Source organism: Ipomoea nil, unplaced genomic scaffold (assembly GCF_001879475.1).
Source record: "Ipomoea nil cultivar Tokyo-kokei standard unplaced genomic scaffold, Asagao_1.1 scaffold0782, whole genome shotgun sequence".
Lineage (NCBI taxonomy): Eukaryota > Viridiplantae > Streptophyta > Magnoliopsida > Solanales > Convolvulaceae > Ipomoea > Ipomoea nil.
In genome coordinates this window covers 51,909-68,440 of record NW_017617210.1, presented here as the reverse complement: position 1 = coordinate 68,440, position 16,532 = coordinate 51,909, and the positions used below count along the sequence as shown (strand labels likewise).

General features: G+C 35.6%; 2 protein-coding genes across 3 annotated transcripts; one reads left to right on the top strand and one right to left on the bottom strand.

Moving 5' to 3' along the window:
* Positions 1-291: 291 nt before the first annotated feature.
* Positions 292-5,671, bottom strand: LOC109177042 (ferric reduction oxidase 8, mitochondrial). Of its 2 annotated transcripts, none has more exons than XM_019326380.1 (7): positions 5,392-5,671; positions 5,019-5,307; positions 4,223-4,460; positions 3,032-3,359; positions 1,976-2,243; positions 1,164-1,834; positions 292-719 (listed from the first exon to the last, which is right to left on the bottom strand). In XM_019326380.1, the coding sequence occupies exons 1-7, from the start codon at positions 5,543-5,545 to the stop codon at positions 559-561; spliced, it is 2,109 nt and encodes a 702-aa protein (XP_019181925.1). In that variant the 5' UTR covers positions 5,546-5,671; the 3' UTR covers positions 292-558. The 2 variants fall into 2 exon arrangements, with proteins under 2 accessions (XP_019181925.1, XP_019181926.1); XM_019326381.1 differs by having other exon boundaries at positions 1,976-2,237; positions 5,392-5,668.
* A 4,129-nt stretch (positions 5,672-9,800) lies between these two features.
* On the top strand, positions 9,801-14,661 carry LOC109177025 (U-box domain-containing protein 54-like). Its single transcript, XM_019326368.1, has 4 exons — positions 9,801-10,305; positions 10,720-10,838; positions 10,958-11,079; positions 14,385-14,661. The coding sequence occupies exons 1-4, from the start codon at positions 10,101-10,103 to the stop codon at positions 14,605-14,607; spliced, it is 669 nt and encodes a 222-aa protein (XP_019181913.1). The 5' UTR covers positions 9,801-10,100; the 3' UTR covers positions 14,608-14,661.
* Positions 14,662-16,532: the final 1,871 nt, after the last annotated feature.

The window sequence follows — 16,532 nt, the reverse complement described above, 5'->3', positions numbered from 1 at the left end:
AAAATGATACTTTAGTAGTTCTGTAATGAAACTACATTATGTATAAAATGAAACTGAATAATGAACGGGATTTCTACATGGGCCATAACAAAATTTTCCGTCTACCATTGTTAACGGAAAAAATTTCAAACGACGTCGTTTTTCTACCTGGTCCACGCTGCTACGTGGACCACAGTCCACAATAAAATTTGTCACCATTCAAACTGCCCTTAAATTTCAAATGTTATATCACGAGCCATAATCCACCTTACAAAATGCCTCCTAATCCAAAACGATATACCATTTCGTAACTTATATAAACGGTCCCCTTAGTGGCACTATTTTTTTTTTCACACAATCAAAAACAACATTGATATGTACTACAAATATCTAATATGTTAACTACATGTGAAAGTGGGATGATGACCACAAATCAAGAAAGACTTTGCCTAACAATAAACAAGATGCCAGGAGGAGATAAAAGGAAGATAATAGTACATTATTAGTACTAGCTTAGTGGGATGAACACAGATCAGTTCTAGCTTTATCAGTATAATAACACAACCATCATTGTTTGGATTACAGTGAAAAATTTAGGGAATGGAAGCTGAACTGTGGCTTACAAGCTTGAGAGCTCAGCTGGCAGGCTAAAGCCACAGACTCTTTCATTGACTCAGGTCCACAGATAAACACTCCTGTATATGAACCCCTGGATTCATTTGTAAACTCTGCAAAGATATCTGCAAGTTCATAATATTTGGATGTTAGCATTTTTAACACTATGCAATGCTATTGTTAGGATCTCAAGCGCTTACCCTTATGCCAAAGTTATAGCTGGTGGTGAAGACGGAGCTTTATTTCTTTATATCGTTACATTTTCGAGAGGCAAAGTGTTGGACTTGCCCCTTCAGGCCTCCGCCCAATAATCCCCTAGTTACCTGGTGCTAGACTTTGCTCTTCATGTAGTAAAAATTTTGTACAGTTAAGGCTGGCAGGTGTTGGGTGGAGGCCGGTAAAAGGCCAAGTCTAGCAAGTGGCTATGGGGATTGTTTGACGAAGGGCTGCCTCTAGAAAATGTGACGGGTATAAGGAAATAAAGTTGTGCATTCGTTGTAAGCTATAACTATTGACCGATAAGCGTTTGATCCTAACAGCTAAAGAAACGAAAATTTGGAAATGGGAACCTTGGAAATTTGGCCTTGCTCCAAAATGGATTTCAAGTTCCTGATCATGGCTTCTGTTCGTTTCTGTTAACCGCGGTTTCAACGCTATACTTTCTTTGTCTGCGAGTGGTAGCATATCTTTTCTAAGGCATTTCCATCTCCTGACAGCAGCTATTAGAGCGACGCAGAGCAAAGCCATAGCGAAAGAGCATAAAAGGAAGAGATCAATTACTGAAGAGGGAGTTTCGTCCTTTGATGACTTCTTACCAGTGTGAAGAAAAACATGGTTGAAGGAAGCAAGGAATAGCATAAAAAGAATGGATGCAGTTGCAGCAATGGCTGCCATCCAGTACAAATTCTCAGGTCCATATGGCAAGTAGCCTGAGAACTTGGACTCAAAGTTTCTCAGTTGTGTTACAGATACCTCATGATCAAGCATTTCCAGCAAGGTTTGATTAGTCTGCTTTTCTTGGGTCACATAAACTTTTAGTTTCAAATGGATTCTCAGCTTAGAATCGAGTAGTCGAGACAGAACCGGGTTTAACATACAAACATCTTGGGATCTTTTAGTTGCAAAGATTATCTGTACTCTTCCAGGGAACACATTTCTGTCACCAGAGGCAATTTCTTGTAGTATGCTTAAAATTGGAGTAATCCCAATTCCTCCTGCAACTAGAACTAGGCTATTGTATCTGCATAGAATCATCAGATCATATTGGGGTTGGCTCTGATACCAAATTGAAGCATGTGTTCCATCTCAACTAAAAGAATAAGCCGATAGTTGGATTGCACATTTATGTTTATATATTATATATATGCTCAACATGTTTTACCTCAGAAACTCCAGCGTTGCAGGCCCGTAAGGGCCTTCTACTGCAACCGGGATGAGCAGGGGTTGATTAGCTTCTGAATCTGTGGGTGCAGAAGTGATGAGGTTATAGAGAGAGCTTCCCCACCATCCTTCACATTTGATCATAATTGACATTGTGTGATCATCAACACTGGAGCTAGAAGTCAGGCTAAAGGGGTGCCACTGAAACTCAGAAATGCTTGGGATCTTCACAAATATTACGCTTGTAGGTGTATATTTCAGTCCTGAAAGTATATACATATATATATATAGTAACTATATAACTACATTCTTCTCAAGAATCAAAAATGTTGTTTCTGAATATCAAATGGATGGGTTCTATCTCAACTAAAAATTTGAACTAACAGTGAGACAGCACATTTGTGTGTGTGGAGGCTAGTGAAAGGCAAGTTCAGCACCAAGTGGCTAGGAAATTGTTGAGCGAAGGCTTGAAAGGTCAAGCTCTGCATTCTGTCTCTCAAAATTGCACCTTTGTTACTAGCTATAGCTTTTGGCATAATGGTAGTTAGGTCATGGGTTCAAGTCCATTAATTAGGGCATTCACAACAGTGGATTTTAAGTGATTTTTCAATTCCTAAAAATTTGAAATTGGTTTTTCAACAAATGGGAGTGGTTTTTTTATGGTTTTCATAACATAAGGGGTTAATTTTTGTATCTATAGTGGGACACACCAAGAAAGAAAAAAAAGCAAAGTTGCCTCGCGTGAGGCGCAAATCTCGCACCCAACCGGGCGTGTAAATTTTTACTTTCCCTTCCTTTTTTTTTTTATGTTTTGATTTTTTTTTTCCATTTTCCCTTCTCTCCATCTTCTCTTTCCTAGTAACACCTGCAAAAACTTCTCAAAGGCTGGCAGGTGCTGGGGGACTAGGGGGAATTGGAAATTGTTGGACAAAAGTCGATAAATGACCAAGTCCGGCACCAAGTGGTTAGGATTGTTGGGATTTGCACTATAACTTTTGGCGTTATAACAAGTGCTTGATCCTAACAAGTAACAACATTTATTATTTATATAACATACTTGGATCTTTTGGTAGAATCAGCTCTATGGCCTTGGAAGGGAAGATTCGAGCAGAAAGAATGCGTGTGTGTGGTCTTGACTCAATGATCCGGAGGAGCTTGTCTATGGCGAAGAGAAAAATCCCAGGAAAAACCATGTAAAAGTGTCTGTCTCCACCATGGAACAGGAAAAACACCAAGAAAACTATGTACAAATGGTGTGTGTAATAGAAAACCTCAAAACATTTCCTTCTTATCTGTGGAAGTGATGTGACCCAAATAATTAAACCTGTAACCAGTGTGATCTCGCCAGCAAGGTATATCCTCCCCACCTTTTGCCACCTCCACATCTGCTTATTTGCCATAGAGAATGACTGAGTGTTGTAGGTAAAAAGTCATATTTTCTAACTATTTATGAGTTATGAGTTGATACCTGATTTAGTTTTTAACTATAGTTGTTTTTATTCATTTAGTTTTGAAAGTCTTTTTGTGCTTAAATGAATTTTGGATTTCAATGATTTTACCTAATTGAGTCATCGGCAGTTAGAATTAAAGATTAAATCAAGAAAAATTATTATATTCAAGGATTAAAGCATATAAAACGACTATAATCGATAACTAAATTGGATATTAATAGAGAAGAAATTACTAAGCTATCCTAACAGAGCACTCAATTACGTAAAACTATCGAAGTTCAGACCCAATTAAGCACAAAAAGACTTTGAAGACTAAATCTAGAAAATTCATTATAGTCTAGTACTAAATTGAGTATTAACTCAATTAGGTAAGTGTTCGATTTCTTAGAAAGAAAATGAGTTACTACCCAATTTAGTCATCGATTATAGTGGTTTTTCTGGATTTAGTCCTAAACGTATTTTTGTGTTTAATTGGATCTTGGACTTTGATAATTTTACCTAATTGAGTCGTCTGTTAGGATAGTTTGATAATTTTCTCTCTATTAATATTCAATTTAGTCATCGACTATAGTTATTTTACTCAATTTACTCATTGACTATAGTGCTATTTCTCGATTTAGTTCTTGATTCTAACCGCTAAATATTCAATTAGGTAAAACAATCAAAGTATAAGACCCATTAAACACACACAAAATACTTAGAACTAATTTGAGAAAAATCATTATAATCAACACTAAATTGAGTATTAACTTGAAAATACATTAGTGATTGAAGATATGGACAGACTGAGTACCTACCTCTTCTTGAATGTGATGTTTGATGCCCCATATGAAGAAAGTGCCTGCACCGTGCAACGTGGCAAAGACTATCATTGCAGTGCCAAGCCAGGTGTGGTATCTCACTGAAACTTCAAACTGGAGACCCAGCAACCGGAACACAGCCATCCTTCTCAACACAGGAAGAAGGAGAAGGGCTAAGCAGGCCTCTGTCAGTAAACCAAACCGTGTAGCCACTCTCAACATTCTGTATTGCCATCTGAAAATTGCACAAAATAGTCAGTCTTGGGACATAATCACTGATGGTGCTGTGTTCGATGGAGGCTCGTGAAGGGCCAAATCCAACACCATCAGATTATTAGGGAATTGTTGGGCAAAGGTCTGAAAGATCAAGTTCAACACTCTGCCTTTTAAGCGTTTGATCCTAACATATATTGGTTGTAGTTTGACAGTGTTCTTCATGGTGCAGTGTTGGGCAGAGTTCGGTAAAGAGCTAAATTAGCACCAGGTTGTTAGGGAATTATTGAGCAGAGGCCTGAAGGATCAAGTCAAGCACTTTGTTTTTTGAAAATAAGGTTACGTCTTTGCTATTAAGTCTTTCCTAACATGATGCTGGTTGTAGTTTGACAGTGTTCTTTATGGTGTTGTGTTGGGTAGAGCCCGGTGAAGGGCCAAGTGCAGCACTAGGTTGTTCGAGAATTGTTGGGCAAAGGCCTAGAGAGCCAAGTCCAGCATCTTTAATTTTAGCATAGTGGTAAGTGTTTGATTCTAACATGATGCTGGTTGTAGTTTGATAGTGTTCTTCTGATCTACTTACACTGCCAGCTTGAAATCTTTGGTTTGAACCGTTTTCCTGAAATCATTAGAAATGCGAGTGTAGAAAGTCCATGCCAGAAAGATGATGAAGAGAGACACACCAAGGATTTCAATCCCAGATAAGATGCCAAGAGAACTCTTCACAATCAAAGGATTGCTGAGAAAGGCTAAACATCTCCTTTCTTGCCTGGAGATTCCTTCCTTCTGCTTCTGCTTCTTCTGTTCCAAGTAAACGAAACCGACTATGGCGAAAGCAATGACAGGAAACGTGTAGACAGCGAAACAAAGGCCTGCACGAGACAAAGCCGTAACGCGTTTATGCATCAAATAGGCATAAAATTTAGCTAACATAACATTGGATATATTCCATTTACCATTATAGCCAAAAACAGAAGCTGATGCTTTTTCTTCTGCTGCCTTCCAAGTTCTTGTCCATACTTGTGTTGGCTTGAGAATCCAGAGAGAAACCCAACCAGTAGATACCAAGATAAGAAGAAGTTTTAGAATAAGAAGACTGGCTTTAGCCATTTATTATGACTGAATTGAATTATACTTTTTTTATGAGTCTATGGTTCAATTCAGACAAATTGTGTTTATATAATGCACAAAAATGAGTTACTGCAGCCTGGACAAAGATATGGTTAGGCTGCTTCTTTGGGTCAACAACTTATTAAGTTGTACTTATTTCCATCAAGAACGTGGCATTAAAATCACAGCTTATTAGCACAGAATTTTAATGCTAATCCCAGAATCATGGTGGCAGACTGGCACCTGTCATATAACTCACTCATTGGATTTAGTATAAGCAATATGCATGGTTAGCAGCAAATCCAAGAACCAAGTGGTGGATATATGGTCCATCCCCACTAGCTTTACCTTTTCCTTTAGTTTCAGTATGGAAGATTGGGTCCGCACGAGCAGTTTAGTTAATTTCTGGGTGATAGATTCTGAGTAAAGACGTAAGATCTAGTTCTGACAGTTACAATATGGAGTTATATCTAATGTGATTCTTACTTAATAAACTATAGAGTCACGTGATTTACTACCTCTACAAATCCTGTCCTATTAGCACGGAGTATGGAATCCGAAATAAGAGATAATGAATTTTGCCTTTTATTGACAATAAGAAGAGATTGGATCATATCAATATGTCATTCAACCAAACATATAACTCTGTACAATGTATTTGTGGGACTGGATGATCAGGCTGATGGGCCCATAAAGTTGTCATAAAGCACAATGCATTGGTGTCATGCATGCTAATCAGCTGCTCAAAAGGATATATACAAAAAGAAATTTCTTCTTGTCCTTTCTTTACTTGTCAGGATTGAAGTGGACCAAAAGAGGGTATATTATGGCCCTGTTTGGTAAAATGGCTGTTAGCTGATAGCTGTTTGCTGTTAGCTGATTGTGCTAATTAGAAGGTATAAATACTTGAAAATATTAGTTGATTGTAGAAAAGTGTTTGGTAAATTAGCTGTTAGCTGATAGCTGTTAGGTATAATTTTGTTTCTCAAAAAACTAATTGAAAAAGTTGTTAGGAGTAACTTTTTTAATTTTAGCCTTTTGGAGTTGCAAAAAGCTAATTAACCAAACATTTATATTGATATTTTAACTAAAGTAAACAATTAATAGTGGTCAAATAAGCCAAAATTGGCCTATAGGCTAATTTTTTACCAAACAGGGCCTATATGTGGAAAAAGCTTATAACCTTTGGAGTGATGCACCCAATATATTCTCAATATGGACTAAAGTGTATATAAAAAAAAAAAACTATAGGTGAGTCTAATTTTGATTATATTGGGAATAATAAGTTCAATTTTTCACAAACTCTTGAGTTGTTCCGTACTTTGTATTTTGTTGATCCAATTATTTTCTTAGTCTCTTTCAGTTTAACAAGAAGTTTCAAGTTCGAAAGCAAAGCAGTGATATGCTTATAGTTGCTTTATGAAAGGGGTTGGGAGATGAAAAAGACACGTGTGGCATATATCAACTAAGATGTTTATTCAAGCCTAAAGTAGAGCAATGCCAGTAATACCGAAAGTTTGCAGATTCACTGTCAAATTAAAGATGCTTAATTATTCCCCCACCCCCCTCTCTTTCTGCACCATGCCATGCTCCATAATGATGTCTTGATCAATCTTTGACCATAAGCAAGCTTCAACTAACAGTCACACAAATCAAATAGGGTTTTGAATGTGAATATAATGTGATATAAGCTAAGATTCCTCTAATGAGATAAAGATTGCCAAAGCAACCCACTAACTTCAAGCTAGGTCAATTGAGGGTTTGATTTCTAGGCCGAGCCATCCTAGAATTATAAGCTTCAAATTTTTTATACTCCGTAACTAATATTGAATACACGACTTTATTCAAATGACAAGATGTTTGATTAGCCTCTTTAGGCAAATTTTTATATGGACCATTAAAAAAATATACATTTTAAATACATTAAAGGTACATTATTTGTGTACTGAATATACATTATTTTATAATACATAGAATAATATACATTTAGTACTCAAATAATATACTTTCAGTACACAAATAATGTACCTTTAGTATATTAAAAAGGCAAATGGTCAAATAGGCCGTCGAACTTCACCTGAAAAGTCAATTAGGTCCCTAAACATTTTAAAGTTGCAATTAAACCCATCAACATTGTATTTTGGTGTAATGAAACCCAAAAATCAGTTAGTGACCTGTGATAGCATGTTAATAGGATTCTGACGACAATCCGATGCTATTTTTAACAACAAAATGATCTATGACCGTCGAACCGTCGCTGATCACCATTCATGGTCCACACAGGATCCATGGAATAATGATTGGGACCTTCAATCTTCCACCCAACAATCCTCTTTTAGTATTTGCTAACATTAAGTCACAGTATGTCTTTAATGGAATTTGAGCCTATGAGTGGGAAACCTCTATCGAAAAATTCCCTCATGTAGTCTCAGTATCAACTACTCATGATTTGATACCAGTTATCATATCATACAACTAAGTCAAAAGTTAGAGTTGCGCTACTAATAGAATAACAACTTTATTTTCTTATATTTTGTAATAGTTAAAGTCATATTCCAATGGCATGATACTGAACTAGTATAAACTTCCTAAGCCTAACAGTAAACACCCATTGTGATAGCAAATTATGGGCCACACAATTGTGTGAACCATAAATATCAGGTACATTTTTAATATATTAAAAGTACATTATTTTTGTATTAAAGGTACATTATATAAAAGAATGTACCCTTAGTATATTAAAAATGTACTTTCAAAAAATGTACCTTATGTACATAAATAATGTACCCTTAGTATATTATAAATGTACTTTTTATTTATGGTCCACACAATTGTATGGACCATGCTCCATGCAATAATGATTGCATTGTGATGGCAAATTATGCTGCGCATTCGTATGCACCATGCAAAAACGACGCATGTTTTGATGCAAAACGACGTCGTTTTTGCATCCGGATGCACCATGCATATATGGTGCATATAGATGCATAGCATAACGATCCCATTGCAATGCAATCGTTATGCGTTGGACCCGTGTCCAGCATACTTGCTGGACACGGGTAACAGTGCCGTTAGGCACTGTTATCTCCTTTTTTTTTTTTTTTTTTTTTAAATTTCAAACAGCTTCGTTATAGGAGTATATGTTCATAATTTTATTACTATATTATTAATAACTGTACATTCATAACTCCATAACTGTACGTTCATAACTCTATAACTGTACATTCATAACTCCATAATTGTACATTCATAACTCCATAACTGTACATTCATAACTCTATAATTATACATTCATAATTTTCGAAGCTCTATGTTCACAATTTTAGAGTTCTATGTTCATAATTTTATTACTATATGTTCATAATTGTAAGTTCATAATGTTAGAGCTCTTTGTTCATAATTCGATCAATAACTGTACATTCATAATTCCATAACTGTAGATTCATAATCTCATAACTGTAGATTCATAACTCAATAACTGTACATTCATAACTCCATAACTGTACATTCATAATCTTCGAAGCCCTATATTCACAATTTTAAAGCTCCATGGTCATAATTTTATCACTATATATGTTCATAATTGTAAGTTCATAATGTTAGAGCTCTGTGTTCATAATTTCATAATTGCATAACTGTACATTCATAACGGCATAACTGTACATTCATAATCCAAAAAAAAAAAAAATAACGCCGTTAACAGCAAAACGCGCGCGATTTTTTTTTTTTAACTAAATGACGCGTTTTTTTTTTAAAAACGACGTCGTTTTGGGCCCGTGTCCACAATTCACTGTGGACACGGGTCCAGGGCATAATTTGCCATTGCAATGGGATTGGGCTTAGAGCATCCACACCAAAGGTGAATGAGGAGTTAATGTCAGATTAAAAAACTTGGATGGAGATAATAAGAGATGTGGAGTGGAGATAATGGAGGAAAGAATCCTCCTGCAAATACACAAATAATGTCAGAAAAAGATAAAATAAAATAAAAATAAGCAACACAGGACACCGCCTGTGGCCACACGGGCGCGTGCAGTGCACGCGCCTGACGCTTCAAATTTTTTTTTTTTTTTTTTTTTTTTTTTTCTCCCCTCCCACTTTCTCTTTCCTAATCACTCTTACATTATCCTCCAATTCTCCCCAACTGATGTGGATGCTCTTAAGGCCGGTCCGAATAACCCCAATTTATTATTATTTTTGAATGTCCCAATTTATTATTTATTATTCCAAATAAAAGAAAGAGCATACAAATTTGTGTTTTGCAGAAAACTAGAGATGGCACTTTGAATATGACATCTCCAGAAGGCAGCAAATGTTGAGAAAGAGGAATAACTTTTGCTCCATCTATCTATCTGCTTCTTTTTGTTCCTTTCTAAGCCAGCTATAATCTTCCCATTACTGAACTTGCCAGTGCAGCCAGCCAGCATCTACTCTGATCTTTTTCTGATCACTCACCCACTCTGATCTGATCTAAATTCCTTTTCCTATTTCATCCTGGCAGAGATAAAAGGATGAAGTAGTAAAGGCAACCAGAAAACCAAATTAAAGGAAAAAGATGTCAGGGGAAATAGTGGAAATTGGAGAAGACAGCTCCGAGAGTGCAGAAAGTCATCATCATCACCAAGATGTTTATGTTGCAGTTGGGAAGAATGATGAACATGTTGTTCAATGGGCAATCGACCATTTCGCCTCCCCGCGCCCGGGAACACGCATTTTCCTTCTGCATATCTTCCCTTCCCTCTCCTACATATCTACACCAGGTATGTTAAATCGCGAGCCGCCCCGTCAATTCTCACTCTTTGCCATTACATTTTGCATACAAGAGGTTTTCAATCACCTCTGAACGCTCAAGTTTCTAAAGTTCTCAGTCACATTCGAACTTCCACACTCTCACTGAAACAAGCTAGACTTTAGAGTGATTGGTTAAATTAATTAACTTAGAAAGGCTTTAAGCTTTAGGCTTTAGGGTGTGTTAGGATCAAACGCTTACCACTTAACTTGTAGCGAAGACGCAACTTTATTTTCTTATAAACTAGCATCACATTTTCTAGAGACAATATGTTGGACTTGACCCTTAACTGACCTCCCCTAACAATCTCTTAGCCACCAATTGATGGATTTGTGCAAAAATATTTAGCGGTCTTCAATTAACAACAATTTATTAATTATTGTAGCTGGGAAATTGTCAAGAAGCCATTTGAGCAAAGAGCAGATGCAAGTGTTTGTAAATGAAGAGAGCAACAGGAGGAAGAGTCTCTTGGAAAAATACATTCGCCAATGCAATGATGCCAAGGTTAGTCCAACAAATGCATACATCATGGAAATTCTAATATATCCTAAAGTATTGTGCTTTATATTATTTAAATATATTGTACTTTTTAAAAACAATTTTTTTCATTTTAAAAAATTCAGATTCCAGTTGATACAATGCTTGTGGAGAGCAATGCACCGTCCAAAGCAATATTAGATTTGATTGCGGTTGTTAACATCACCAATCTTATCATTGGGATGCGGAAACACTCATCTTATAAGAGGTAACTCAATACAATTTTTTTTTTTTTTTTGTAATTAATTAGTAATTAGTGATGGGTGGATGTGGGGATGATTACGGTTTGGTTCAATCGAATCAAACATTATAGAAATCAAATCAGAACCGAAATCATACAGACAGTTTAGTCAGGATTTAGAATCGGGTCTCAAAAGGTTCATGTTTCAATTTATTAAAATAAAAAATTGAAACTATCGGTTCTAATTCCAAACCAAAAAAAAAAAAAAAAAAAAAAAAAGGAGAGATAATATTGGGCCAGTATAGCCCATCAGTACTGATGGACTGAGTTGGACTTTACATTATTACTATGCAAGTCAAGTCAAATTAACTGGCAAATTATATCATGCACCGCGTCAGACATTACAGTGTGGCTAAATATTAACACTGTCAAAATGATGTTATTTTATTTAATGAAAAGAAACAGAATTTTTGCAAAAAATAACTCTGTTCTTTAATTTCATTTTGTATACACTGCAGTTTCAGTTCAACACAACTACAGTTTCATTTCGATATAACTACAGTTTCATTCAATATTTATACATTCAAATATGTGAAAATGTTGTTTAATTTTATTTTATATACACTATAATTTCATTAAAACACAACTACATGATCATTTCAATATAATTACAGCTTCATTGTCCAATATACACTCAAATATGTGAAATGTTATTCAGTTTCATTTTATATATACTGTAGTTTCATTTCACCACAACTACAGTATCATTTTGATATAACTGTAGTTTCATTTGATAATATAAAAATAATACGTGAGACAGTGACAGTTTAGACACACTGTAGTGTCTGACGTGCGGTGCATGATTAATCATGCACCGTGGTGCATGATATAACAACCGAAATTAGCTTTGCCCATGAAAGTAGGCAAATTATGTTGTGCAACCATGTGCACCATGCATAGTGCACACGGTTGCAAAAACGACGTCGTTTTGACTAAAAATGCGCGTTTGATTTTTTTTTTTTTTTTAAATCAGTTTTAATTCCCGTCAACAGCATTATGTTGTGCATAATTTGAACTATATATCCAGAATGAATGAACTAAATATCCAGCATGAATGAAAAAAAAAAAATCAGTTCCGATTTTCGTCAACGGCGTTATGTTGTGCATAATTTGAACTAAATATCCAGAATAAATGAAAAAAAAAATCAGTTTCGATTTCCGTCATAATTTGAACTATATATCCAGAATGAATGAACTAAATATCCAGAAATTTTTTTTAAGTCAGACGTCAAAACGACGTCGTTTTTGCACATGGTTGTACAGCATAACGACTCATGAAAGTACAACAATTATATCGTGAATCATAGTCCACAAAGTTTTATGGACCATTGTCCAAAAATAGTGTCGTTTCTTTAAGTAAAGAAATGACAGTCATTACAATTAAGGGAGCGCGTATTTTTGGTGTCTTAATTACCAAATGAAACTACAGTGTATTTAAACTGATATTGTCTCACGTATTATTTTTATATTATCAAATGAAACTACAATTGAATTGAAATGAAATTGCTGTATATACAAATTGAAACTGAATAATAATTTCACATATTTGAAATTTGAGTGTATATTGTCCAACGAAACTGTAGTTACATCAAAATGATACTGGAATTGTGTTGAAATGAAACTGCAGTGTATATAAAATGAAACTGAATAACATTTCACATATTTGAGTGTATATTGTGCAATGAAACTGTAGTTATATCGAAATGATAATGTAGTTGTGTTGTAATGAAATTATAGTATATATAAAATGAAACTGAATAACAGTTTCACATATTTGAGTGTATAATATCGAATGAAACTGTAGTTATATCGAAATGAAACTGTAGTTGTGTTGAAATAAAACTGCAGTGTATACAAAATGAAACTTAATATGTTATACAATCAAAGTTACTTTTTGCGGATGACGTGAAACATGTGCCGTTTCTTTTCATTAAGAGAAACAACACCGTTTTGATACCTAGACCACAATGCATTATGTACCGCGGTCCACAGTATAATCTGCCATGAAAGTAGCAATCATTATTCGATAGACCATGGTCCACACATTTGTGTGAACCATAAATAAAAAGTACATTTTTAATATACTAAAAATACATTATTTGGATACACAAAGTTGAATGTACATGATTTTTTTTTATTATCAAATAATATACATTTAGTACACAAATAATGTATTTTTAGTATGTTAAAAATGTATATTGTACTCATAGTCTACACAGTTATGTGGACCGTGGTACACACAATAATTTGGCCTGAAAGTAGTGGGTTGCTGCATTGCTGCTACTATGGCAAATTATTCTGTGGACTTGGGTCTACCCTGCAAGGTGGGCCCGCGTCCAAAGATACGGCAAATTATGATGTGCAATCGTGTGCACCATGTTCTATGTTCATAATTACTGAATTATATGTTCATAATTATAAAGCTATATATTCATAATTTTTTAACTTCATATTCATAATTATTGAACTCTATATTCACAATTACAGAACTCTATGTTCATAATTATAGAGCTATATATTCATAATTTTCAATGTTCATATTCCCAATTGTTGAACTCTATATTCACAAATCACATAACTATATGTTCATAATTTGATAACTATACAGTTTAGAAATTATGAATCTACAGTATAGAAATTATGAATCTACAGTACAGATATTATGAATCTGCAGTATAAAAATTATGAATCTATTGTATAGAAATTATTAATCTACTGTATTTAAATTATGAATCTACGGTTTAAAAATTATGAATCTACAGTATAGATTTTATGAATATATACAGTATAGAAACTATGAATCTACAGTATAAAAATTATGATTTGGAACCGTGCGCAACTTGCATGGTGCACACGGTTGCACATCATAACGTTCTCAAAGATATACAATTTACATACCAAATGTTCATAATTTACCTTTTAAAAATTCACAAATTATGATGACACATATTATATTCATATATAAATTTTCAAAACTTAAAAACACAATTTATATTCTAGAAGTTTACAATTCCAATACTAAAAATACACAATTTAGGACCAGGGTTCACCTTGCAGGGTGGACCTTGGTCCATGGTACAACAGTTGTGCTAAATTGAGCTAGTCCAATTTTAAACGATTTGGTTCATATATATCTTTTTATTAGGATTTTGGATAATTTTATGTAATATTGGATGTAAAAATGTTATATTTTGTGTCATCAACATAAGATAATTGTAAACAAGAAGATATAAATTTTTAAAATTAATTTCCCTTTTCCTCTTTTGGTTTAGGCCCGTGTGGAAAGGACAAGGAATAGGAGAATATATTGAGAAGAATGCACCAGATTTTTGTGAGGTCACCATTGTTTGTGAAGGTAAGAAAATGATGAATGGAAAAGTGCAATCGGAGAACTTCCCTTCATCACTTGGGCCTCAACGGCGGCCGGAGATTACTACCCGAAACTCGGAGAGAAAATTCTTTGAATGTGTATGCTTTTCAAGCAAGTTCAATTGAAAATTATTAGAGCAAATGTTTATAAGTTTAACGACATTCTCATATGTGATGACGATGAGAATATAATTGTGTTGTATTTAATAATAATGTCTGAGAGTACAGGGAGCGGATATATATAGATGCTAGATAGAGTCCTAGTCTAACACGAATAATATAGTCTTAGTCTAATATGAATAATATAGTCCTAATACCCCCCCCCCCCCCCCCCCCCCTCAAGCATAAGGTTGGCTAGCCAAAATATTGAGCTTGTCACGGAGAGAGTTAAAATGAAGAGACGATAGAGACTTTGTGAAAATATCCGCTAGTTGATCCTTGGTTGAAATAAAGTGCACTTCTAACTCCTTTTTGGCTACTTTATCGCGAACAAAATGATAGTCAATCTCAATGTGCTTCGTGCGGGCATGAAACACTGGATTGGCACATAAATAAGTAGCTCCCAAATTATCACACCATAGTCGAGGAGGAAACGTAGGAGGGATGCCGATTTCGTGTAACAAAGAAACGAGCCATGTAACTTCTGCAGATACATCAGCGAGTCCCTTGTATTCTGCTTCAGTCGAAGAACGTGCCACAGTGCGTTGCTTCCGAAAAACCCAAGATATAAGATTACTGCCCAAGAACACAGCAAAGCCACTAGTAGATTTGCGATCATTCGGATCGCCAACCCAATCTAAGTCAGAATAGGCGTGAATATCCATAGATGTAGACCGAGAAATACGCAGGCCAAGATCTAGGGTGCCGTTGACATACCGCAGGACTCTCTTTAGAGAGGGCCAGTCTATAGTAGTGGGAGCATGCATATGTTGACACAAGAGATTAACAGCATAAGATAGATCCAGATGAGTTACCGTAAGATACTAGAGAGCACCAGCAAGACTCCTGTATTGTGTTGGATCGACATAGGGAACGGCCACGTCGTCTGTGATTTTCGCAGAAGAGACAGGCGTGATTACTGGCTTGCAGTCCACCATGCCAGCACGTTTGAGAATATCCTTCATGTACCGTTGTTGGGATAAAAGCATACCGCCAGATAACGGGACAGTTTCTATTCCGATCCCAAGAATAAAGAAGGCACACCCATATCACGAACCTTAAATTCAAGTGCTAATTTATCAATAAGAGCAGTAACACGATATGAGTCAGAACCCATAATTAAAATGTCATCAACATACACCAAGAGATAAAGATAAATATTGTCACGAGAATAGATAAAAAGAGACACATCCGTCTTAGAAGGCGAGAAGCCCACAGAGACAAGAAAATCATGTAACCTTGTGAACCATGCACGTGGAGTCTGTTTGAGACCGTATAGAGATTTTTTAAGCAAACATACATGATTAGGTAACGACTTATCCTCATAACCAGGTAGCTGTCGCATGTAAACAGTCACAGCTAGCTCGCCATTTAAAAAGGCATTGTGAATATCCAACTGGCGAATAGACCACCCACGAGATATGGCTAAAGATAAGAGAAGACGAACCGTAGTGGGCTTAACCACAGGACTAATGGTCTCAAAAAAGTCCTCTCCAGCAACCTGATTAAAACCCTTGGCTACTAACCTGGCTTTATGAAGGTCTATTGAACTATCGGCCTTCCGTTTGGTTCTGAAAACCCACTTGCAACCAACAACATTCATACCTGGTTGAGATGGAACGAGACGCCACGTATGATTATGGACCAAGCCATTGAACTCCGCATCCATTGCATCACGCCACTCAGAAAACTTGACTGTCTGAGAGTAACAGGTAGGCTCAGGCAATATAGTGGAAATAGTGGTTAAGGCAATATGTTTATGCAAGCCGGAGCTGATATGAACCTAGTCCAAGATTCAAATAAGATGGAATATTGTCCCAAGAATGCTCTCAAAAGTAAAGATAGAGATGGATCAAAATACCTTAAACCTCACGAGAAACCCTTTGTCTCGA